The sequence below is a fragment of the Tenrec ecaudatus genome, chromosome 4 (assembly GCF_050624435.1).
Source record: "Tenrec ecaudatus isolate mTenEca1 chromosome 4, mTenEca1.hap1, whole genome shotgun sequence".
NCBI lineage: Eukaryota > Metazoa > Chordata > Mammalia > Afrosoricida > Tenrecidae > Tenrec > Tenrec ecaudatus.
Window position 1 is genome coordinate 7,003,025 of NC_134533.1, and position 23,866 is coordinate 7,026,890.

At 61.6% G+C, this 23,866-nt stretch overlaps 3 protein-coding genes and 1 non-coding gene across 6 annotated transcripts; 3 read left to right on the forward strand and 1 right to left on the reverse strand.

The window, feature by feature from the left end:
• TRNAS-GCU (transfer RNA serine (anticodon GCU)) lies at window positions 1–82 on the reverse strand. Its single transcript has one exon. It is a non-coding gene; the product is annotated as a tRNA-Ser (tRNA).
• A 507-nt stretch (window positions 83–589) lies between these two features.
• Window positions 590–2,831, forward strand: B4GAT1 (beta-1,4-glucuronyltransferase 1). Its single transcript, XM_075545345.1, has 2 exons — window positions 590–1,743; window positions 1,945–2,831. Exons 1-2 carry the CDS (start codon window positions 688–690, stop codon window positions 2,134–2,136), a joined length of 1,248 nt encoding a protein of 415 aa, XP_075401460.1. The 5' UTR covers window positions 590–687; the 3' UTR covers window positions 2,137–2,831.
• A 266-nt stretch (window positions 2,832–3,097) lies between these two features.
• Window positions 3,098–9,293, forward strand: BRMS1 (BRMS1 transcriptional repressor and anoikis regulator). Of its 3 annotated transcripts, XM_075545349.1 has the most exons (10): window positions 3,098–3,234; window positions 5,868–6,016; window positions 6,098–6,188; window positions 6,293–6,420; window positions 6,531–6,610; window positions 6,690–6,786; window positions 7,190–7,282; window positions 8,047–8,111; window positions 8,421–8,460; window positions 8,815–8,978. In XM_075545349.1, the coding sequence occupies exons 2-10, from the start codon at window positions 5,875–5,877 to the stop codon at window positions 8,826–8,828; spliced, it is 750 nt and encodes a 249-aa protein (XP_075401464.1). In that variant the 5' UTR covers window positions 3,098–3,234; window positions 5,868–5,874; the 3' UTR covers window positions 8,829–8,978. The 3 variants fall into 3 exon arrangements, with proteins under 3 accessions (XP_075401464.1, XP_075401462.1, XP_075401463.1); XM_075545347.1 differs by lacking the exon at window positions 8,421–8,460 and having other exon boundaries at window positions 8,815–9,293; XM_075545348.1 differs by having other exon boundaries at window positions 8,421–8,958.
• Window positions 9,294–9,761: 468 nt separating this feature from the next.
• Window positions 9,762–15,705, forward strand: RIN1 (Ras and Rab interactor 1). Its single transcript, XM_075545346.1, has 10 exons — window positions 9,762–10,271; window positions 10,374–10,554; window positions 10,643–10,757; window positions 10,842–10,914; window positions 10,997–11,088; window positions 11,192–11,944; window positions 12,386–12,691; window positions 12,857–12,988; window positions 13,083–13,234; window positions 14,045–15,705. The coding sequence occupies exons 1-10, from the start codon at window positions 10,108–10,110 to the stop codon at window positions 14,525–14,527; spliced, it is 2,451 nt and encodes an 816-aa protein (XP_075401461.1). The 5' UTR covers window positions 9,762–10,107; the 3' UTR covers window positions 14,528–15,705.
• Window positions 15,706–23,866: the final 8,161 nt, after the last annotated feature.

Here is a 23,866-nt window from a genome sequence, read left to right on the forward strand (position 1 = left end):
CGACGAGGATGGGATTCGAACCCACGCGTGCAAAGCACAATGGATTAGCAGTCCATCGCCTTAACCACTCGGCCACCTCGTCCCGCACGGGGCGGCTCTTCCTACACTCTCTTATCACTCATCTCCTCCTGCTTTCCCGCCCCTCCCGCGCCCTCTGCCCGCCCGCCCCGCGGAGCGGACCCCTTAGGATACCCCCGTCGGGACTGGGGACCGCGGGAGAGAAACGCTTGGCTTCGCTGGGTTTTCCTCCTCCGCCCGCCGCGGCCGGCAACTCGGGCCATCCTTCCTGCACCGAGCTGCAAGCCAGCTCTGCTCCATTCCGCTGCGGGCCCGCGCGGCGGGGAGCGCCCCGGGCCTGCAAGGGTCGCACACGGCGGGGAGGCGGCGGGAGGGGGGCGCGCGTCCCCGAGGAGCGGCGGGGACGCGCCGGCAGGAGCCCCGGCGGCTCGGCGTTCGCAAAGCGCGCGGCGCGGCGCGGGCGCGGGCGCGGCGGCTCCTCCCCCTCCCCGGCGGGGGCGGGCGGGGGCGGGGCTTGGGCCTCGGGCGGACTCGGCTGCGCTCGGCTGCGCTCGGCACGCTGCGGTAAATCCGGGCTCGCGGCGGCGGCGGCGGCGGCGGCGGCGTTGGCGGCGGCAGGCAGAGGCTGCGGCCGGTGGTCGCTGCTGCGTGCTCCGGGCCCCGAGAGCCATGCAGATGTCCTACGCCATCAGGTGCGCCTTCTACCAGCTGCTCCTGGCTGCCCTGATGCTGGTCGCAATGCTGCAGCTGCTCTACCTGTCGCTGCTGTCCGGTCTGCACGGGCAGGAGGAACAAGACCAATATTTCGAGTTCTTCCCCCCGTCCCCGAGATCCGTGGACCAGGTCAAGTCGCAGCTCCGCACGGCGCTGGCCTCGGGGGGCGTCCTGGACTCCAGCGGCGATTACCGCGTCTACAGGGGCCTGCTCAAGACCACCATGGACCCCAACGACGTCATTCTGGCCACGCACGCCAGTGTGGACAATCTGCTGCACCTGTCCGGCCTGCTGGAGCGCTGGGAGGGCCCGATGTCCGTCTCGGTGTTCGCGGCCACCAAGGAGGAGGCGCAGCTGGCCACGGTGCTGGCCTACGCGCTGAGTAGCCACTGCCCCGACATGCGCGCCAGAGTCGCTATGCACCTGGTGTGCCCCTCGCGCTATGAAGCCGCCGTACCGGACCCCCGGGAGCCGGGTGAGTTTGCCCTGCTGCGCTCCTGTCAGGAAGTCTTCGACAAGCTGGCGAGGGTGGCCCAGCCCGGCATCAACTACGCGCTGGGCACCAATGTCTCCTACCCCAATAACCTGCTGAGGAATCTGGCTCGCGAGGGGGCCAACTACGCACTGGTGATCGATGTGGACATGGTGCCTAGTGAGGGGCTCTGGAGAGGCCTGCGGGAGCTGCTGGATCAGAGCAAGCAGTGGGGGGGCACCGCGCTGGTGGTGCCTGCCTTCGAGATTCGCCGAGCCCGCCGCATGCCCGTCAACAAGAATGAGCTGGTGCAGCTCTATCAGGTGGGCGAGGTGCGGCCCTTCTATTATGGACTGTGCACGCCCTGCCAGGCGCCCACCAACTACTCCCGCTGGGTTAACCTGCCCGAAGAGAGCCTGCTGAGACCTTCCTACGTCGTGCCCTGGCAGGACCCTTGGGAGCCCTTCTACGTGGCCGGAGGGAAGGTGCCCCCCTTCGACGAGCGATTCCGGCAATACGGCTTCAATCGCATCAGCCAGGTGCCCAAAGAGGGGGCCAGGAAGGGGGGAGAAGCGGCAGTGAGGGTGCGTGGGTGGGCAGGGATAAGCCAAGCTAGGTAGAAGGGTGGCAGGGGGCGCGGAGAGGGGGCCGAGGTCAGGAAGTGATTCTTTAGGTGGGGGGGATCACGCTGGGCCCCAGGAGGGTCTCCACACTTTTCTGACCTGTCTCTCCTCCCACAGACCTGTGAGCTGCACGTGGCCGGGTTTGATTTCGAGGTTTTGAATGAAGGTTTCCTGGTTCATAAGGGTTTCAAGGAAGCCCTGAAGTTCCATCCCCAGAAGGAGGCTGAAAATCAGTACAATAAGATCCTGTACCGCCAGTTCAAACAGGAGTTGAAGACCAAGTACCCCAGCTCCCCCCGCCGCTGCTGAGCCCACTTCCTGCCCCGGTGGAAGAAAGTTCTGCTTCCTTGCTCCTCAGGCTGCCCCCGGACCTGACTGGGGAAAGAAATGTCACTCCACTTTGCAGAGGGAGCTGTGGCATTGGAACACTGGACTTGAACATGGGGTGCTGGGATCAAGTCCTAGCTTAACCACTAACTAGTTGTGTGGCCTTGCGCAAATCCCTGACCTCTCTGAGCCTCAGTTGGCCCGTCTGTTAAAAGGGAGGTGAGCGTGCACACCTCACATAACTGTTGGGAGGCTCAGATTGAGACGCTGTCTGTGAACACACTCTAAGCTTCGTACAAATGTGAAGTGTTATTAAGATTATTACAGTATTATTGTTGTTGTTATCACTACTGTTATTGTTATTAACAACCCGGTGTGTGGGTGGAAGGAGAGCAAAGGCTATGAAGGGACAGAACTGAGAGTGGTGAGACGCGGTGGGAGGGTACTTCCACGGATGGAGCTTGCGGGAAAGACATCAGATGAAGGCGTGGAATTTTGTTCTTGGTTTGGGGCAGAGGCCTGTACACCCCCCGGCACCTCGGCCCCCGCGGGGGCTTTGGAGAAAGAGAAGGGTCTGCAGGCTTGAGATGCGAGCGGAAATCTGTACCCTTGAATAGGCTCGTGCTGGGACTTTGCCAGTTGATGCCAATGTGTAAATAAATGAGTGTTCACACCCACTCTTGGCTCCGTTTCTCTCCGAAACTGGAGGGAGGGAGGGAGGTTCCTCGGTTCGCCCCTCGGACGTCAGCGGCGCGTGGCCGCGAACCGCGGGGCATGGGCGGCAAAGCAGAGAAACCACGGGGGCCTCCGCAGCAGGCCCAGGCCTAATCCGAAGTCTCCGGTGGTTGCCATGGAGACCGGCCCGCGGTATCCCAGCATGCCTGGTCCCCAGCCGTCCAATGGTGAGCTTCCCGGCGGGCGCCCCCGGATGACGCACCCGGAAGCGCGCCCAGGCCCCGCCCCCCGGAGGAGCGGGACCGGCGCAGAGTTTCCGGGAGCCTAGCGGCGGCCCGGTACCAACCACCTTAGTTGCTTCTTAGGGAGTCCCAGACTTGAGGCCAGCTGCGCCCCTTTTCCGCGGTGCGTATGGCTACCCCCAGACCCTGGTGCGGTCCCTCCGGGCGCGCCCGGCCCACTCGCGCTCCGGAGCGGAACGGAGATTTAACCGGCCCGACGCGTGCGCCGCGGGTTTCTCCCACCCGCGCCGGCACATCCGAAGGTGGGGCGAGGCCGAGCCTCCCTGGCGTCCCGAAGGAGAGGAGGGTGGTGAGGGACCCGCCTTGCAGGACAGTTAGAGATCGATAGCAGCGAGACACACACACACACACTCCTTTTCTGGAAGCTGTAAGACATAGGCCTGAGTCTTACACAACAAACATTTGACAGTACAGAGGATTACAAACGGAAGGAGCTGAGGGCGCCGTGAGGCTTGGGAAGTGGGAAAGAGGAGAGGTGGTGCAGAGAACCTGGAAGTAGAGGCTAGCAAGGAGGAATGAAGGGTCACCGTCTGGTCACCTTCAGGTCGCTAGTGACATCATCTCAGAATGTGACTTGACTCTCTTGGGCCAAATGTCTGACGACCTGAATCAGTGTCAACCAATACTAACAGAAACTTTGGGTTTGGGGTCACAGCCAGGGTGCCTGAAAGACAAAGGCCAATCCTTGCCCTGCAAAAGTGTGCTTGATTTCATTTGTACTGGCCAGTCCTGCGGGGAGGTGGTCCTGGGCTAGGTGCCCTCGGCCCTGCGCTGGGGAGGCTCAGAGACTGGCAAACAGCATGAGACTGGGTGAAAGGAAAGGAGCTGCGAGGGAGGCTTCCTGGAGGGAGTAGCGGCTAAAGCAGGGGCCCCAACAGCTAGAAGAGCTTCATGATCAGGCAGTGAGATCCTCTGCTGGGAATCTCGTCACAGCAGGAGACTCCTGCTAATACTCCTTCCCTCTGAAATGCTCTCTGCCCTTCGCTTTGTAGTGTTTCTTTCCGGTCTCCCCCTAATGTCCTTCTCATCAGCCCCTCGGTCACCGGTCACCAGGAAGTCCCAGCATAGGCCCTTCTTACTCCACACCCTCCCCTGTGGCCTCAACAGCTGGAGTTTTCTCGGAGGCTTAGAACCACACATGGACGCCCTTTTCTTGTTCCTGGGTCCATCCACGGACTAGTGTTCAAGTGTGGGAGATGGGGTGAAGACCAAGTCAGTGTGACAGGCGATGAGGTCCTAGCTGGAGCTCCCAGAGTCCTCAGAGAAGAGGAGAGGGAGGAGGGCGGTGGGCGAGAGAGTGGGAGAGCATGCTGTCTGTGAGGGGGAAGGAGCTGGGCAGGTGCTTCTGTTGAAGGGCCTTGGAAGCCCCAAGGAGCTTGGGCCAAGGCAGGAGAAGCCTTGGGCTTTGCTGTACTTTGTTTTCCTAAGTTTGACCAACTTTGTTGTTGAGACTGTACACAGCAAAACATACGCTGGGCAACAGTTTCTACACGGACTATTCAATGGCATTTTCTTCATGGTGGGCCACCAGTCTCCCCGTCCTTTTCTGAGTTGTGCCTCCCTCACTAACACAAACTCACTGCTCCCGAAGGTTCTTACCTAGTCTTTTGAGTTGCTTTTGCCTCTTGGATCCCATATAAACCCCTTTCCCCGATCCCCCCCAAAACACTTGATTGCCATTGAGTCAATGCCCACCCTATAGGACAGGGTAGAACTGCTCATGTGGGTTTCCGAGGCTGACTCAGGGAGTAGAAAGCCCTGTCTTTCTTCCTCAGAGCAGCTGGTGGTTTTGAACTGCCGACCCTTCAGTTAGCAGCCCAATGCATAACCACCAGAGCTCCCTCTGTACCCTAGATAGATAGTTCTTAAAGAGCATTATGCTCTAGGCAGACCTTCTTAACTCATGAAGCTCAGCTGTTGGTGTGAGAAAGACGAGATCGGGTGAGTTCTTGGTTGGTGTCAAGAAGCAGGCTGAAAACATCATGGTCACACTAAAGCCTTTTTCCTACCCCACCCCCGAAAAAAGGAGCCCTGGTGGCATAGTGGGTTACACATTGGACTGCTAACCATAAGGTCAGCAGTTCGAAACCACCAGCTGCTCCTTGGGGAGAACGATAGATGGGCTCTCTAATACAAAGTAAAGAGTTGCAGCCTTGGAAACCCAGAGAGGCAGTTCTCCCCTGCCCTAGAGGTCAGGTCGTGCTGAGTCGGCATCGATGCGATGGCGGCGAGTTTCTTGTCGTAAGATGACTTCAGGAACATTTCTGGAGAGCTTTCTAAGGAGGAGGAGAACTCTGGGGGCTGAAGGCTGGTCTCGAAAAAAATTCACCTCCTCTTATCACTCCCACTGGGCATTCTCAGGATAGAAACTGTGTATCCAGGGGCCACATTTCCTGTAGTTGGGTGTGTGTTACCCAGCCTTTCCTGCAGCCACTTGTGTTGGTTTGTTACCCGTCAAGCTGCCTGGTCAGCTTCATGTTGGTCACACGTGCCCTTGGCCCTTCTGGTCTGTGAACTTGTGACTCACTCAGCCATTGGTCGGCAGCTCATCCAGGTTGCAGATCACTAACAGGGTAAAAGGGCATGGGCATTGCCAGGCTTCTTGGGGAGATTTGCACACAGGACTCTTGGCACCACTCACCTTGAAGCTCCGACAGGGGTGAGGGTCAGGGAGGGAAAGCCAGTCCCCTCTCTGCTGTCCCAGTGCTAAGTGGGAGCCCCTCCCCCTTCTCCCAGCGCCCCAATGCCAATCCAGCCTTCCAGCAAGGAGGCTGCCGAGGAGATGGAAGCGGAAGGCGACTCGGCGCCTGAGCTGAACGGGGAGGAAGATGAGAGCGAAGAGGAGCGCAGCGGCAGCCCCACGGAGTCCGAAGAGGAGAGCTCCGGTGAGTGCGCGTGTGCGCACCATGGGCACCCGCCTGCCCCTCATCATCAGCGCGGCCTGACCTGCCCTTCCTTTGCCCCAGAGATGGACGATGAGGATTACGAGCGGCGGCGCAGCGAGTGTGTCAGTGAGATGCTGGACCTGGAGAAGCAGTTCTCCGAGCTGAAAGAGAAGTGAGCGGGCGCCCCCCGGGGGAGCAGGCAGCAGCCAGAGACCTGCAGAGTGAGTGGGTGGGCGTCTGCCCAAGGACACCGACCAACTGCCTCTTCCCTCCCAGGTTGTTCAGGGAGCGGCTGAGTCAGTTGCGGTTGAGGCTGGAGGAAGTGGGGGCCGAGAGAGCCCCCGAGTACACGGAGCCTCTGGGGGGTCTGCAGCAGAGCCTCAAGATTCGCATTCAGGTGGCAGGTGTGTAGAGTGTCCTGAGCCCAGGGGCCCTCTCCCGCCCTAGAGGCCTGCCCAGTGCTCCCGGCCCCCTCCTCCTTGGTGGCCCAGCAGCCCCTCTTCTTCCTGCACAGGCATCTACAAAGGCTTCTGCCTCGATGTGATCAGGAACAAGTATGAGTGTGAGCTGCAGGGCGCCAAGCAACACCTGGAGGTGAGGGGCGCCGGCCTGCTCAGGTGGGCGGGGAGGTGGTTCCCAGGGACCCACCACGCTGAGCTGCCCGCCTCTCCAGAGCGAGAAGCTGCTGCTCTACGATGCCCTGCAGGGGGAGCTGCAGGGGCGCATCCAGAGGCTGGAGGAGGACCGCCAGAGCCTGGACATAAGCTCCGGTGAGGCTGGCAGATGCCACGGCTCCCACCCCGCCGCTCTCCCCAGCCCCCTTCCCTTTGGGGCTGAGCATGCTCCTTTCCCATGCCCCATGCCCTCCTGCCTGCTGTCTGTCCAGATTGGGAAGAGCCAGCTGACCTGTCCCCACACAATGGCCACAGGCCCCAATGGCCACAGCACCTAGGTCAGTTGCTTGGCCCAGAGGGGACCTGTGAGGGCAGGAGCTGGCAATGCTGCCACTGTCCTTGTCCCCTGTCCACTCAGCAAAGGAAGAGTGAGGCCTTGAGGTCACAGCTGTGCAGTTGGGACCCAACTAGGACTGCCCAGCCTTCTCCTCATGGTCCCATTGGGGGTGGGGGAGAGGAGTCCTGAAGGCCAACAGCTGACCTCAACTCTGGGTCACAGAATGGTGGGATGACAAGTTGCACCCCCGGGGCAGCTCCACGGCGTGGGACACCGTGCCGGCCAGCAAGAGGAAGAAGGCGCCCCTCGTCTCGGGTATCCTTGCACCCTGGCAGAGACACGAGGACAGGTCCAGGGTCTCTTGGTGTCATGCGACTGTGCTCAGGCGAACCCAGCTGTCAGGGATTTATCCAGAGGGCCCCACCCGAGGCTCCTGGGCCAGGTGGACTAGAGAAAAGAAATACCAGGTCTGATGCCCCAGGGATCCCTGGCTAAGAGTGATCTAGGGGGTCTCTGATATTCCTACATTGTCTCCACCACCCACACCTCCTCATGCCTGGCCCTGGCCTCCCTCTGCAGGGGTTCCACCCCCATCCAAGCTTCTTCGGTCTTCTTACTGCTCATCTCCACAGCAACCACCTCCTGGAAGGAGCCCCTCCTGTCCAGGTCATCACCCTCGACCCTCCTGGCATGTCCCCACCCTGAGGTGACACCCCAGGTCTCCTCTAAGGCTTTGGTGAAGCCACCAGGCCCTCAGGTGCCCCTCTGCTGGAGACGGGTTAAGGAAGCAGGGGACCTGAGAATTGAGTGGGGTTTGGGACATCGCACACAAAACAGGAGGGAGGGGACAGCAGGCAGTCCCCAGGGGGCCAGTGAGACTTGTCTTCAGGGGGAAGGAGACTGGTGTTTTGAGGCCAAGGGAAGAGGCCTGGTGATCCTGACAGGAATGCACCTGGGACAGCAGACAGGAGGAGGGCAGCTGGGGGAGGGGGGGCGCTATCCCCCCCCAGGATCCCACTCTTAACTAGCCCTGTGGGCTGGCCTGCCCCTTGTCACCTGTTTCCTTGACCCAGTCTCAGGCCCTTACATCGTCTACATGCTGCAGGAAATTGACATCCTGGAGGACTGGACTGCCATCAAAAAGGTGGGCCCGCGGTCTCGGGTGGCCCCTCAGCACCCCCTGCCTTACCCCCTCCCCTGTGTGTCCATGGGATGAGCTGGCCTGGAGAGTCTGCCCCACCCTGTCCAGGCCGGGAGCGAGCGGGGAGGCGAAGAAGGACTGGATAGCTGCTGGCTTTCTGACCCCACACCCCAATAGAAGTTGGCTTTGATGCCCACCCACGGCCCTCAGTGAAGTCCCTGCCCTCATAGAGGCTGATGTTGGGGCGGGAGGGGCTGGTTTGCAGGCTGGAAGGGAGGGTTCAGGGAGGCTGTGCTCACCCCCACCCTCCAGGCCAGAGCTGCAGTATCTCCTCAGAAGAGGAAATCAGATGGTGAGAACCTCTGGGGTGCTCGTGCCTCTCCCAGCCCCTGATGTCACCACCACCACCACCCACTGTCACTACGCTCCCCCAGACCAGCCTCAGGAACAAGGCCAAGAGAAGTCTAGTCCCCCCCCCCCCAGCCCACCCTGTCACAGCCTGGGCCAGGGAGAAGGCCCACCTGGGTTCCAGGGAAGTTTTGTGAGCAGGGTGGGTGTGGGTGGGGCTCTGGGTTGGCTGAGCCAGGGGCTGGCCTGAAGAACTGGGCAATGGCTGCGGGGAGGCGACAGGGCAGCCAAGGCCACTGACATCAGTCCCCATCTGAAAGGGATCCTCCCCTCTTACTTTTCCTCCCTTCCACCCAAGCCCCAGGACCATGACCCCATTGCTCCGGCCCAGGGGTTCCTCAGAGCCCACAGCACGCTGGCACCACACTGGCTCTCGTTTCCAGCTGCTGACTGGTGGATCGGCAGACCATGGTGCCTGCCCAGCGGGTCCCAGGGTTGGAGCCAGGCCACCCTTCTGCGTCACTAGCTTCGACTCCTCTGTCCCCTCTGGGGCCAGTGCAGCTCTGGGCCTGGAGCTGGCCCTCCCATTTCCTACTCCAGAAGACCAGCCTCTGCCCTCCCTGACAAAAAAGACACACCCCACTGAAGCCGCTGCTTGCTACCCTGGCACCCCAGCCCCCACGCTGGATCCCACCATGGGGAGGGGAGGGGGACTCAGAGCCATGATTCGTCCTGGTAGGACTGGCAGGAGGTGGAGGGAAACCAGGCTTCCAGGTGTTCTCGGAGTGCCTGCCACGTGGCAGGGGCTGGAATTAAAACCCTCCCTGGGACTCTTGACATGACCTGTATGTCTTTAATTTACGTGACATGGGAAAGCGGGCCCCTCAGGAGAGTCTGAGACCCTGACGGGCTACTTCCTCTCAGACCTGCGGGCAAAGAACCTGAACTCAAGGGTGGGGCCTGGGCCCTGGACTGCTGGTGCCACAGAGCCCTGAGCCAGTGAGCAGAGTCAGCAGCTTGTGGCTGCCAGCAGGGCACCGAGCACGTGGCCAGGGGTGGGGAAGGGTGCTGGGCGCGGTGCTTAGAGACCGTCATGTCTGCACCTGCCTGGTCGCTCCGCAGATTGGCAGGGCCCCTGCGTGGGAGGCAGCCGGCAGCAGCCATGTGCCGGCGACCTCGCAGCCAGACACCCCCTTGTTTAGCACTGAGTGCTAGAACCACCCCCAGAAGCCTCAGTTAAGCCAAGGGGTTCGTTTCCATGGAGACCGGCATCTTTTCTCCATGGCAACCTGAAATCCCTCCGCCCTCTGGCGTGAGTCACCTGCGGCCAGAAGGCGGCGCTCTGCCATCAGGCTGACCTCAAGGCCTGGGAAAGACGAGCGACTGCCCACGGGAAGGCTGAAAGGTGCCTCCAGGGCGGGGACCGAGCTCCGCCCCAAGCAACCCATTCCCACCAGGTGTGGTTAGGGGGGCCGGCGGTGCTACAGGGAGCGCTCCGAAGGTGGCCCCCCGCAGCCAGGGTGCTAACCTGGTGGGGGTCCCAGCGCCCTGCGCCCCGGCCCAGAACAGAGGCAGCAGTGGACACACAAGAGTTAACGGGCGGGGTGTGCCGGGGCGCACCGCCCTCAGGAAGTGTTACTCACCGCCGGGAATGTGTGTCGGTGCCTGGGGGCTGGCTTCCCTTCCTGTGTCCCGGCGGCCGGCGAGAAGCCTCGCAGCTCCCTCCATGGAGGTCCCTGTGGAGCCGGGCACAGGCCCCCTGGGCGACCCCGGCCCGGTGGACTCCGCGGCTATGGCGCAGCTGGAGTGCGCAAAGTTAGTGAAGTTGGCCGGGCTGCAGGTGGCCGGAGGGAGGGAGCAGGGAGGGGGCTGGCCAGGGGTCCTCCCGCTGGTCCTGCTCAATGTGTCCGCCCGCAGACCCTGCCCGGACCCGCTGTACGACGTGCCCGCCGCCGCAGGGGCACCGACAGGCGGGCCGCCTCGGGCTGGGCGCGTAGTCAGCCTCCGAGAGCGCCTGCTGCTCACGCGGCCCGTGTGGCTGCAGCTCCGGGCTAACGCGGCGGCCGCCCTGCACATGCTGCGGACCGAGCCCCCTGGGGTGAGTGCCAGGCGTCCTGGGGAGACTGTCCCGCGGCCTGGACGGGGGCTGGGGGACTGAGTCTCCAATTCCCGACCCCCCGCCGCAGACGTTCCTCGTGCGGAAATCCAACACACGCCGGTGCCAAGCGCTGTGTGTGCGGCTGCCAGAGGCCAGCGGCCCGTCCTTCGTTGCTAGCCACTACATCCTGGAGCGGCCAGGGGGTAAGCGGGCGAACCCCTGCAGCCAGGGCTGGGAGTGGCGGGTGGGTAGGAGGCCCTGGGGAATCCTGACCTCCCATCTGTCAGGTGTCTCCTTGGAAGGCTCAGAGCTCACCTTCCCAGACCTGGTGCATCTCATCTGCGCCTACTGCCACAGCCGGTGAGTCTGCCCAAGGGAGCCTGTCACCCAGAGGCCTTCCCCCACCCCAGAAAGCCCCCACTCATTCCTGACTACTCCCCAGGGACATCCTTCTGCTACGGCTGCAGCTCCCCAGAGCCATTGACCAGGCAGCCACCCAAAAGGAGCTGGAGGCCATCTCCCATCTGGGCGTTGGTAAGGGCGCTCCTGCCACGCACCTGCAGCATAGGTGGGCACACTGAGTGAGACCCACAGGCCTCTCCCACGAGTGGACCTCCACGTGGCCTCTCTCCCCCAGAGTTCTGGAGCTCCGCCCTCAACGCAAAGGCTCAGCAGGACCCCAGGGGAGGCCCCCTGCCACCCTGGCTGAAGCCCAGCTCCCCTGAAGAGCCGGACCAAGGCCCCACCGGAGCAGCCCTGTGCTTCTTCAACCCCCTGTTCCCAGGGGACCTGGGCCCCACCAAGCGGGAGAAGTTCAAGAGGAGCTTCAAAGTGCGCGTGTCCACGGAGACCTCCAGCCCACTGTCTCCACCTGCTGTGCCACCTCCCCCTGTCCCCGTGCTGCCTGGGGCTGCCTCCACCCAGCCAGACAGGCTGCCCTCTCGGCAGCTGCTGCGGAGAGAGAGCTCGGTGGGCTACAGGGTGCCAGGGGGTGCCAGCACGAGCCTCCCACCCCTACCCTCTCTCCAAGAGTTAGACTGTGGCTCTCCCAGCAGCTCGGAGGAGGAGGCACCACCAGGGACCCTAGGGAGCTCAGCCACTTCCCCCGGGCTGGGCCGGCGCCGCCACCACCACCGGCCCCTGTTCCGCTCCATGAGCTCCGCTTTCTGCTCTCTGCTGGCTCCTGAGCGGCAGGTGGGCCGGGTGGCAGCGGCACTGGTGGGGGACCGCCACACTGCCGTGGGCCAACTGGTACAGGACCTGCTGACACAGGTGCGGGCGGAACCCAAGCCTCTAGAGCTGCAGGTCGTCCGAGAGGCGCTGAGCCAGGCCCGGGCCATGCTGAGTGCTGAACTGGGGCCTGAGAAGCTGCTGCCGCCTGTGAGGCTGGGTGAGGCTCACTGGGGGTCCCAACCTCAGCCCAAACCCAACCAAACCCCACTGCCATTGAGTTGATGCTGACTCAGGTTGAAAATCTTAAAGGGAGGCAGCCAGCCTCATCTTTCTCTCAAGGACTTGAACTACCAACCTTGTGGTTAGGCAACCCCAAAACTAACCCACAGCGCCTACGCCTCTTTTTGGATCCCACCCCAGCCAAGCCCCATTCAGTTCTCTCCACCGTCCCGGCCTTTCACCTCCCAGCTTCTAAGCTGTGCTTCACAAATCCCCCTGCCATTCTTTTCAAGTGAATTCCATTCCTGCCTCTCCCTACTCCAGGCCTGCCCCAGGCTCCTTTCTTTGCCTCTCCCACACCCTTCCCAGGTCTGCCCACCGCCCCGTGCTGCCCCCACTCAAAGTCCTGGCTCCCTGACCACCTGGGTCTCCTCTACAGAGCATGTGCTGGAGAAGTCTCTGCACCGCACCGTGCTCAAGCCTCTCCGGCCCATCCTGGTGGCCCGCCTCCGGCGCCGGCTCTCTGCCAACAACTCCCTGGGCCGCCTGGCCGAGGGCTTCCGCCTGGCCCGGGCCCAGGGCCCCGGAGCCTTCGGAGCCCGCCTGAGCCTGCCCTCCCCCGCAGAGATAGAGCAGGTGCGCCAGAAGCTGCTGCAGCTGCTCCGAGCCTACTCACCCAGTGCCCAGATCAAGCGCCTCCTGCAGGCCTGCAAGCTGCTCTACACGGCCCTGAGGACCCAAGAGGGTGCGCCCCTCCCTCCCCTGCCGCCCAGAGAAGAGGCGCTCCTTCCCTAGCGCCTTCCACCTGGTGGCCTTAGGAATCTCCCTGGGGGAGGAGAGTCCAGCCTCCACAGGCACTAACCCCAGACAGGAGCTGGGAGCCTTGCCACTCCCCCTCGTGTCCCCACAGGGGAAGGTGCGGGCGCAGATGAGTTCCTGCCACTGCTGAGCCTGGTCCTGGCCCAGTGCGACCTTCCTGACCTTCTGCTGGAGGCTGAGTACATGTCAGAGCTGCTGGACCCCGCTTTGCTCACCGGAGAGGGTGAGGACACCCCTGCCTTCTGTCTCAGGACTCTGGCTGGGCAGGGGCTCGACGTGAGCTGGAGCTGCCTCTTCCCCCTTGTCTTGTGTCCCAGGTGGCTACTACTTGACCAGCCTTTCCGCCAGCCTGGCCCTGCTGAGCGGCCTGGACCAGGCGCTTGCCCTGCCCCTCAGCCCCTCCCAGGAGCTGCAGCGCTCCCTTCGTCTTTGGGAGCAGCGCCGCCTGCCGGCCACCCACAGCTTCCAGGTAACAGAGCCCTCACCCTGCCCCACCCTGCTGTGTAGGTGAGGACTGTCAGCCTAGACAGTGAGGACAAAGGGCTGGTCCCTACCAGGAAGAGGAGGGATGGGATAGCTGTACTGGGCACATTCAGGCCTTTGTCCTGTGAATCTGTACAGCCTGGCTGGGGGCAGACATGACTGGGAGTTGGAAAGAGGGACCGGTGATAGGCTCAGGCCTCCAGACCCCAGTCCTCCCCTCCTACATACAGAGCCAGGCACCAGGCAAGGACCTGGTCTGAAGCCCTGGCCACCTGCGTGTCTTCAGAGCCAGGCTCCACCCCTGGCCTCTCCATTCCTGCCAACAGCACCGTCCTGGCTTCTGTTAAATGTCTAGACGTGGTTGTTAGAGTCGATGTTCATATCCAGGCTCTGCTGCTTCCTGCTGGTAGGCACCTTGAGCAAGCAAGCTACCAAACCTTTTGCATCTCAGTGCTCCGGCCTGTAAAGTGGGTTCATTGTGCCCACCTCCGGGGGCTGAGTAAATGCTCAGGCCAGTGTTTTGAATGGCGCCTGAGGCAGGCAGGGTCAGGTCAGTTAAACATGTCGTCATTGTCAGGCTTGGAAAAGTCTGGAGCCTGTGAGTGAGTCACCCAGCCACCTCACTCCCTTCCACAGATTCCTCTTTACACGTATCTGACCCCCCAAGCCTCGGACAGTTAGCTGTACACCCAAGTTACAGGCACCTCACCCTGTCTTGACGGAGCCAAGACATAAGAGTCAGATGTACCTTACACCAGACTGGACTGATGACTTATTCGTACTCCTCCTGCCTTAGCACCTCCTCCGAGTGGCCTATCAGGACCCCAGGAGTGGCTGCACATCCAAGACGCTGGCTGTACCCCCAGGGGCCTCCATTGCCACCCTCAACCAGCTCTGCGCCACCAAGTTCCGAGTGACCCAGCCGGACACCTTTGGCCTCTTCCTCTACAAGGAGCAGAGCTATGCCCTCCTGACCCCCGGAGCCCTGGCCCATCAACTACCCGCCACCGGCTATCTGGTCTACCGCCGGGCAGAGTGGCCAGAGGCCCAGGGAACCTCCCCCAGGACTTTAAGAGAGAGAGAGGGCAGGGGGGCACCGGAGGCAGGGGGCAGGGAGGAGGAGGAGGAGGAGGAGGAACGACCCCCAAGAGATGGGGGTGCTGAGGACAAAGGCAGCCCTGGAGACAAGGGGCAGGAGACTGAGAGGACTGTGGAGGGAGGGGAGAGACAGGCCCCGGAAAGCCCTGGCGAGTCGGAGCAGCCAGAGGCTGAGGTGTAGCTGGGGCTGGCTGGAGGGGCCACTGGGGCTCTGGGTTGCTGGAAAGCCCTGCTGAGCCTCAGGTATCCAGCCTCCCCTTCCACCCTGCCAGGCCCCTCTGCTGGGTCTGCAAGCACCCCTCTGTGTGGTATTATCTTGGAGCCCATCTCCTGAGGGGCTGGGGGCCCCAGGCCAGGTGCCCTTGCCTCTGGTCCTTCTCTTCCCTGCAGGGCTCAAGCTGACAGCCATGGGGGGCGAAGGATTCTGTTTCCATCTGCCCCTGAGGGTACAACAGGGCAGAGCTACCGGCCCAGCTCAGCCCAGTTGAAGGTCTGCATCTGTGAAGGGGGAGGACCTGGCTACCCTGTCAGCCCCAGGCAGGTGTGGCTTGCAATGTCCACAGGGGGGTAGGATGTGGTGCTTTCCCTGGCCCCAGGGCTCTCACTGGGTGACAAGACACTTTCCCAAGCTGGGGGAGTCGGCATCCTTGGGGGAGCTCACAGTGGTGGAGGGCGGCTTTAAAATCCTCAGTCCTTTTCTAGGAAGGCAGGGCCTGGCTTATTGACCAGCCCAAGGTTGAGCAAAGAAAGGTGACCCCCAAGATGTCACCCAGAAAGTTACTGGGGCCTCCCAAACCCAAACGGGGCCCTGAAGTCTATCTATACCAAAACGAAATCCATCCCCGAGGCCACCGCGCTCCCTTGAAAGAGCAATTGGTGCATCTGCACAGAAAATACCCTTGGCCGAGCGGGGGGGCGGGGGGTGCCCCCCTCCCCCCGGGCCGGGAAGCTGCTAGAGTGACTGACTGGGAGGGGAGCGGAGGCTGGGAGCAGCTGGACAGCCTGGGCCTTACCAACTCTTGCAGTCACTAGGCAACCCCACCTTGGCAGGGCAGCGTTCAAGGGGGTCAGCCAGAAGATCCCTGATATGGGAGAGGGTGCCCACCATTCTCCGCGGAGTCCCCCTTGGACACTGAGCAAAGTCAGGCACTGGCTTTTCGGACAAGTCCCACCACTTAGCCCAGGGGTGGGTGTGCCAGCCAGCCGCCCTTCCTCCCCTGTCCCCTACCCCCACCCCGGCTTCTTGCTGGTTGGCCCTTCGACCTTTTGTACACCCCGCCCTACTCCCAGTGCCTCCGAGGGGGCCTGCGTACTGTGTGGGTGCTTAATAAACGTTGCTGGTGGGCGTTTGATACTAAAGAGCGAGGTGGGCTCCTGGGAAAGTTGTGGGAAGGGAGGGCTCTGGGATCCAGACGCATGATGTGCCCGGTTCAGTCCCAGAGGGGGACCTGGAGTGGTTGCAGGGGGTTCTGGGAGAACCTCAGGGAGCGGATGTAGAGAGAGTCTCCTGGGAACTGGCCAGCCCAGCAGCTAGTTCCTGACCTCTGAAACCTCTGCTAGTTCTTTACAGCCCCCTGCCTCCCCGTTCTCCACGCCCTCCCCAGCCCTATCCCTGGCCTGGAAATGAAGGTTTGCCACCCCATCCCCCCTGCTGGGGCTTGGCCTGCAGCCTGGGTCTTCTAGTTGGTCAAGGGGCCAGCTTGGGTAAATCATGACCACAGTGGTGCTCCAGGCAGGATGGGAGGCCACCACCAGGTCGATTCCCATGAGCAGCATCCAGCCGATAGCACAGTTCTGAGACTTTGCCCACAGCCTCTTCTTTCTCCCTGGGCGCACCTGGTGGGTTTGAACTGCTGACCTTGTGGTTAGCAACCCAAAGCTCCCTGGGTAGTGCTGCCAGGACTCCGTAACCCAGTCTAAGGGTGGTCTCATTCTTCAGAGGAGGGCACCCACCAAGACTTTCTGGGGGGAGGGGAGAGTGGCTTGTTTAAGGGCCAAGGCGCACGTGTGTTTGTTGTCAACCTCCCCAGCCGGCCTTGTTCCCAGCTAACACCCGGGCCCGGAACAGGCACTGATTAACTGGATGCAGAAGGATCCGAATGTGCCGCACCGCCCATCGCTGCCGCGCGGGGGCGAGCGCGTCCCTTTCCCAGCCCTGTGCGCGATCTGGTTCCCTGCGGAGGCCACAGAGAGCAGAGCATGGGGACAGGGTCCTAAGAATGCGGGAGGGTCTGCCCACCCAGGAATGCACCCCAGGCGGGGCCCAGAGGCTGGCGTTCTGTCTTGCCCTAGTGGGGAACTAAAGGCTGCCCAAGGGGAGGTCCTGGCTGGAGGGAACACAGTCACTCAGACCTCTCTTCGGAGATGCAGGGACATCAGGAGACCTGTAGTGGGCACTCTGAACGCTGAATCACTCAAGTTCATCCACAGCCCTCCTCCAATGGCTACCTTAGGGCAACACTCAGCCATGATGGGGGTGAGGGGGGTCATCACATCTACTCGAGTCCACAGCCTGACTCAGAATCCCAATCACACACAAGCACCCTGGCCCACAGTAAGTGTGTAAGCTGCTGTCATGGTCCCAGGGACACCCTGGCACCCTCGGCCGCTCACCCCCTTCAGGACCAGACGTGACTCTCCTCTCCGGAACCACACCCTGACACCGCTGTCCAACACACCCATCAGAGAGCCAGGATCCGCACACCCCCGGAAACTTCCTCCACCCAGGCAGCGTGACTAACACATTCCCAGTGACAGGCTGACATGGAGAAGACACATGGTGACAAGCCGATGACACACTCTGGGGCCAATCTGCCACATACCCAGAGACAGGCAGACACAGGGACACACATGGTGGCCTGCTGCACAGGGACTGCACCAACCCATGCAGAACTGTCACTCACACCCCAGGTCCCACTCAGACACACACACAACCCCCCCCATCCACATACATGTACACAAGCACACACGGAGACAAAGATTCACACATGGGCACACAGACACCAACACATCTTTTTTTATCGTTTTGAGCTCTGACAAGGGCCAAGGCTCCTCCTGGCCTCTCCGCCCTGTCCTTATCCACCCCACCCGGTGGCAGGCTCAGAGGGAGGTAGTGAGAGGCTGAGCAGACCCTCATATGGGGGTGGTGACCCCACTGGCCAGGCAGGAGGCAGATGCAGGCAGTGCTGGGCGGGGTGGCCTGAGCTCATCAGATTCCCGCCTGAGTGATTCACAGGAGCAGGAACGCCTGGGGAGGGTCTGGGTGGGGCCCTAGTCCAGCCCAGCGGCTAGCACTTTGGGGGTCTGGGTGGGCTTTGCACCCAAGATGCCTGGATCTATAGCAAGGCTTGAGGTTAGGATTGGGGGGCGGGGCTTCCAAGGGGGCAGCCGGGCTTGCCAGGGTGCTGGCTGGGATGGGGGGAGGGGTTCCTCCGGACACCACAGAGCTCAGTCTCAGCATGAGACAGTCGGTACCTCCCATCCACCCCACCCCAGGGCCTGGACACTGGACATGGACCCTACACCTCCCCAACCTCAACAGCTAGCTTTCTTGAGGCGGGAGTGGGGTGTGGGGTTAGGGGCAGCATGGGAGACCTTGAGGACCTGTCTTGGTCACTTGCCCAAGGCAGAGTGAGCCCCAGAGTTCCAGGGTGCTGAGAGGGTTACAGACCCGAGTGGCCCTGCCAGGGACGGCCTCTGCCAGAGCTGAGTGAGGACACGAGGCTGTCCTGGCGCCAGGGATGCTTTCCTGCTGAGATCGGGCCCTCTGCTCCTGCCACCCCAGAGCGCCCATCTCCCACTGCTGCTCCGAGGCGGGTGCTGGGGCCTGGCCAGCTGCTTGTGCAGGGTGACAGGAAGAAAGACTGATGCAGGGAGGGGCCAGGGGGGGCACAGGAAGTGCCGATCTTGGAACTTTGCACCAAAATAGTCTGTTCTGTTCCTATGCAGGGTCTTAGGTTCCCACGGGGAGGGAGGTGTGTATCACCAAGGAGACCCTGCAGGGAGGGGGCCTGAGCTGACCTTCAGTTGGCTGCTACTCACAAGGCCTCATCCCCTCGCCCCACCCCACCCCACCCCCACCCCGCCAGTCCTCTGCTCCACTTTGAAGTCCTAACATAAATATCATGTCTGCTTGGGTTCCCCTTCCCCGGCCTGGTCACAGCCCCCGGACCTGGCTCTCACCCCAGCCTGCCCTGAGGGGGCCAGTGAGGGGGAGTAGGGGTTTTGGAGTGGGGGAGGTGGAGGGAGGCCAGGACCACCCAGGGACTGTCGGTCGGTCCTGGTGGTGACAAGCCAGAGATCCCAGAGACAAACAGGGAGATGGATGGGGGAGAGACCCTAAAGATGGAGAGGGGAGGGACAGAAGTGGCTGAGAATGGAGACAGAGATGGAGAAGCCCACCAGAGAACAGTGGAGCAAAAACAGCCCCTGAGGAGAGGGACAAAAGGAGGAGACTCGGAGGCCCTTGAGGACAGAGAGGGGCAGTGGGACAAAAAGAGAAAGTAAGTGGGGGACAGAGAACAGTCCAGCGTGTGGGTGGGGCTGGGAGGGGTAGCAGTGCAAGGGTGTGGCAGAAAGAGAGTCATCCACCCAGTGCTGGTGGTGTTGGTTGGGAGGGATGGGGATCACTGGGCTTAAACCAAAGCAGTGTTCAGCAAACTGGGCCCAGTGGGTCACCCAAGATAGCCAGGCTGCTCCCTGCATAGATGAGGAACCTGAGCTCTGAGAGAGCAGGCTGGGACCATCCAGGAGCACACGGAAAGCCACGCCTTGCGCCACTGGCTTTCCATCACTTTGGGGACCCCAAGGCAGAAGACACAGGGAGGGAGAAGTTCTGAGGGGTAGCTCTCGGCCCAAGAGCCCTCAGCCTGGCCCGGCTAGGAGGCCTAGCACTGGGTACCCATTCACACACTGCCCTGCCTCGGGGTACCTGGGCAAGCCCCACTCTCTGGCAGACAGGTGGCTAGGTGGTCAGGTCAGCTGTCCACCAGGAGGCACAGCAACGAGGCCCCACGTTGGGAGCCAATCTGAGGGCCAGTCATCTACTTCTGCCTCACAAGTACAGGCACAGGTGTGCGGGGCTATGCAAACACACACACACACACACACACACACACATGCACACGCAGGCCCACTCCCAAACCTCTCTGACAGGGTTCCCCCTCCAGCTGGTGGACTCCCCCTGAAGCCATTGGGGCTGGACAACACCCCTTCTTCCTGTGCCAAACCTCCCCAAGAGTGTCCCTCTACCCTCTCCAAGCCCAATCCCCACCCCCACCCCAAGCATACAGGAGGCTCTTACCAGTGGAAAAAAGAAGCCCAAAACCCCCTCCCTCCCAGTGTCCCCTCCTCTTCCCCAACCTCCTGCCCACCCAGGGACCTCGCCCACTTCTCCCCAGGCTCCCACCAAGTTGAGGCAAGCAGGCACCTCCTGCTGTGCCCTCCCCCGCGGGGGCCCCCCCCCGCCCCGCCCTCCCCATTAGACCTTCCTCCTGACAGCCTGAAGGCCCCTGGTGGTTTAGGAAGCATTTAGAAATGCAGGGAGCTGGGGGAGGGGCCAAGCAGAGGAGGTGATTTGTATACAGAGCAATGTGCTGGCTCAGCAGACAGAAGCCTGCCTAGGGCGCCCCCATTGCCCTCCACCCCCACCCTGGAGGCTCCACCAGGCCTCTCTGGCCGGCCCCTCGCCCCCTCACCCCAATGGACCCACACTGGGCGTCTCAAACCACCAGGCCTGTGCTTGTCCCAGGATGGGGAAGACAAGGTCTTCTCTGGGGAGAGCACTTAGGACTTCACGCCCTTCTCTAGGGGAGCTCATCCCAGATGCGCCTAGATAGCAGCAGGGAGCCCCAGCCCCCACCCCACTCCCCAAGGTGACCTGAACCCCACAGTCCAGCTTGGAAAAGACCAGGCCTCAACCCTAGCCCTTTCCTCCTTCTCCAGCCAGGTCCCAGTGGGGAAAACAGGCTGCAGGGAGGGGGAGGGGCAGGCTGTCCGCTCCTGCACTGTGCCCCTGCTCCTTCCAGTCCTTAGACAGTTATATCCTGAGCCCACATTCATTATGGGGCTACTGGTCATGAATCTGAACCCCGCTTATGCTGATGTCTCCGTATCTTCTCATCCGCGTACCCATCTCCTCCATTCCTGCATCCACCCATCTTCCATCTCTCACCTCCCCATCATCCATCTAGCCATCCATCCAAGCATGCATGGCACCAGTAAGCAATGCTCTTCGTGCTGGCTGGAGGGTACCAAGGTGAGTCAGGGGCAACCAGTCTAGGAGGAAGCGTAAGACCCCAACCAGTTCCCTCTCTGCTCCCCAGCCCTTCACACTTAGAGCATCAGGGGATGCTTTGCCCACCCTATGTGGGGCAGCCCCAACCCACCTCCTCCGGACTGGAGAGGACAAGTGAGTACCAGGTGCCCGCCCAAACTGGACTCCCAGGGGCCTTCCCGGGACTCATTCTCTGTCCACCAAGCCTTGTTGTTGGCAGGACCCTCCATTTCCAAGGTGACCCACTCAATGCAAGTGAAAGTTGGCCTTTGAGCCTCTTCCCCCAGGTCCCCTTGCCTGCCACCCTGCACCAACTCCCGACCCTGACAAGGTTGGGGGTCCCAACCTCAAATCTGACCCATCTACTCGCCAGACAGGCTGCAACCTCCCCTTGGCTGCCCCAGCACAGGACACTGCCCGGATTATGACTGGGCTCGCCACACCCTTGGACTGGGCTCCCTGCCCCCAGCCCCTGCCCTGAGGAGCCTCCAGAGGCTGCCTCCCCCAGTCCGGCCCGCCCTGCTGCCCTGCTCTCTAGCCAGCTTTCCTCCCCTCTCCCGGACTATTTCAATAGTCTCCTAAAGGCCCTGGCCTCGAGCCCCCACCACCCTCAGGCCACGACCATCTCCCACTCACAATTGGCCACCAAAGGGGGGGCAACTCAGTGCCTTCCAAGCCAGGCCCACCCCCTTCCTGTTAGGCTCTCCCCCATGCCCTTTCCTGCCTCTCTAGATGGTCCTCACTCAAGCTCCACTGCTGCCTCCAAACCTATTTTGAGCGCTCCTGTCTCAGGACCTTCCCCTGGGTGGTGCCCTTGCCCTGTCCCGCCTTCCTCCATCTTCACTTCTTCTTGGGCTCCTCAGGGGGCCGCAGCTCAGAGAGCACTGGACGAGGAGTCTTGTACTATGACCAACTTGTTCTGAGCCTCGCTGACCTCCTCCACTTGCTGATGATTGTCAGAGATCTTCCTTTTCTAGGGTGATCTGCATTCATGGAGGAAGGCTGGGTAGCTTTGGGGAGCAGGTGGGCTCTGGTTGCAAGCAAATGTCAACTTGCCAGGGCATCACCCCGAGGCAACTCCTACATGCCCTTCCTCTCCTACTGAGCAGCAGCCTGGTCCCACTGGATTTAGGTGGTGGGCATCAAGCAGAGGTAAGACAAGGATGCTGCAGGAGTTCCCAACGGGGTGCACTATCTGCCTCCCTGGGGGCATTTGCCAGGGGCCCAAGACATTTTTAATGACCACAACTGGGGAGATGCTCCTGGCATCTAGTGGGCAGAAGCCAAGGATGCCGTTGCTAAACAACCTACCATTCCCAACCCGGATCCCTCAGCAAACAAATCTCCAAGGCAAAGATCAAGACTGGGAAGCCTGGACTGGAGGGATGGGGCCACAGATGCAAAGGAGGAAAGTGGAGCAAGATCTGGGGGTTGGTGGGTCTCAGGGGCCATGGGGGCTCTGAATGCTTGAGCAGGGAGACCTGAAGGAAGTGGCAGGACATTGCCGGAAAGGTAGCACTGGCCTGAGGTGGGTGGTGGTCAGGGAGCCCGAGGCAGGGAGCGGAGTTGGAGCAAAGACCCTGATGCAGAGGTGGAAGTGGGTGGCTGTGAGTTTATGAAATGCTTGAAAGTCAGAGTGCCTGGAGCAGAGGGAGCCAGGGCCAGGAGAGATCTGGGCAGACCACCAGTCCAAGGCCAGGGCCAGACCTCAGCCTTCCCCCCAAGGGAGATGAGGCCAGGAGGAGTTTGAAGCAAAGGGGTCTGATTGAAGGCCCTTCTGGCTGGCTGTCATGTGCAGAAGGATGCAGAGACTCCTGAGAGGCTCTCGGGCAGGAGATGATAGTGCCCCAGGCAAGTGGCAAAGGAGGCGTCCAGAAGTGGCTAGATTCCGGTTCCTTCTGGAAGGTGTGGCCGGTGGGATTTGCTGGGAGATTGGACATGGGGTGTGGGGGAGAGACAAGTCCATGATGATCTCAGGGCTTGGGGCCTGAGCCAGTGGATGGATGAACTGCCCCGGGTTGACTTACTGCTCCGGAAAGGAAGGGAATTCTGTTTCACAGCCGAAACCTGGCAGAAGGACCTCCTTCCTGGGCAGACAGCAAGCATCCCCTGCACCCTGGGCTCTCAGGGTGTGGGCTCCGTCCGCCAGGCCAGCCAGAGCACTGCTAGGTGGTCCCCTACCCCTACCCCATGTGCTCCAGACTGAAGAACATTTGCCTCACCACAGCAGCTGACAAAACACATTTGCAAACACTGCAAGCTCTGAGACAATCACCCTGGGGAATCCAAGAGGCCAGGACACTTGACTCTCAATGTGTAAATAAAGGAAAATGCAGGCCCAGAGAGGGTCAGCCACTTCTCTCGGGTCACGCAGCAGAGATCAGTGGCTAAGGTGGGAAGGTAGGCCAGGGCTGGGGCTCAAATGTGAGCTCAGAGTGCAATGGGGGTGCAGGGGTTAACCAGCCTAACGGCTCCCAGGGACTGTGGGGGATGGGCTCAACCATGGGCCTTTGGAAGGGACTGGCTGAGGACCCTGGCCAGGCTCTCTGCTGCAGGGTTCCACACACGTGACACCGTGTCATACACAAGGGTATGTGTCATTGTGAGCTCGTGCCCATAAATGGACTCGAACCGGGCCCCTCACGGCCAGCCTACTTCACCCAGAGTGGGCCCTGGCCCCTCCCCCAGACCCCCTATCCTCCCGCAGCCCGGGGCATTGAAGGCATTTCCTGTTTGGGGGATGCCTGCCCCTCCCCCTTCTAAGCCCAGGTTTCTGGGGGCCCAGGCTAAGCCCGGTGTGGAGAGGGCAGCCCCAGCCTAGAGCTCTGGTAGGCCTCCCCACTCCGGCTCCGGGGTCCTGGGAAGCTCCCGCTGGGAGAGGATATCTAGGGCTTATCTTTAAAGGACTTCGCTGCAAAGTGACCTGGAGGTTCCCGTCGGGCAGGATGGGGGGTGTGGGCGTAATATGTGGAGGCCTATAGAACTCACACCATCTTTGTGCACCAAAGAGGTTTAGCATGTCAGCGCGCATGCCTTCGTGGGAAGAAGCTGCAGGCCGGCGTGGGTCTGCAGCGAGGGCGCTTGCCCAGGGGTGACTGGTTCCAGGGGGTCAGGGGAGGCTTCCACCAGGAGGACCGGCTGGACTGACCCAGTGCGACAAGTCGTTGACCCAGGCCGACGTCTGTGGGTCACTTCGTAGCAACCTCGCCCCACCCCCACGCCGCCCCCGAGGGCGGATTTTTTCCA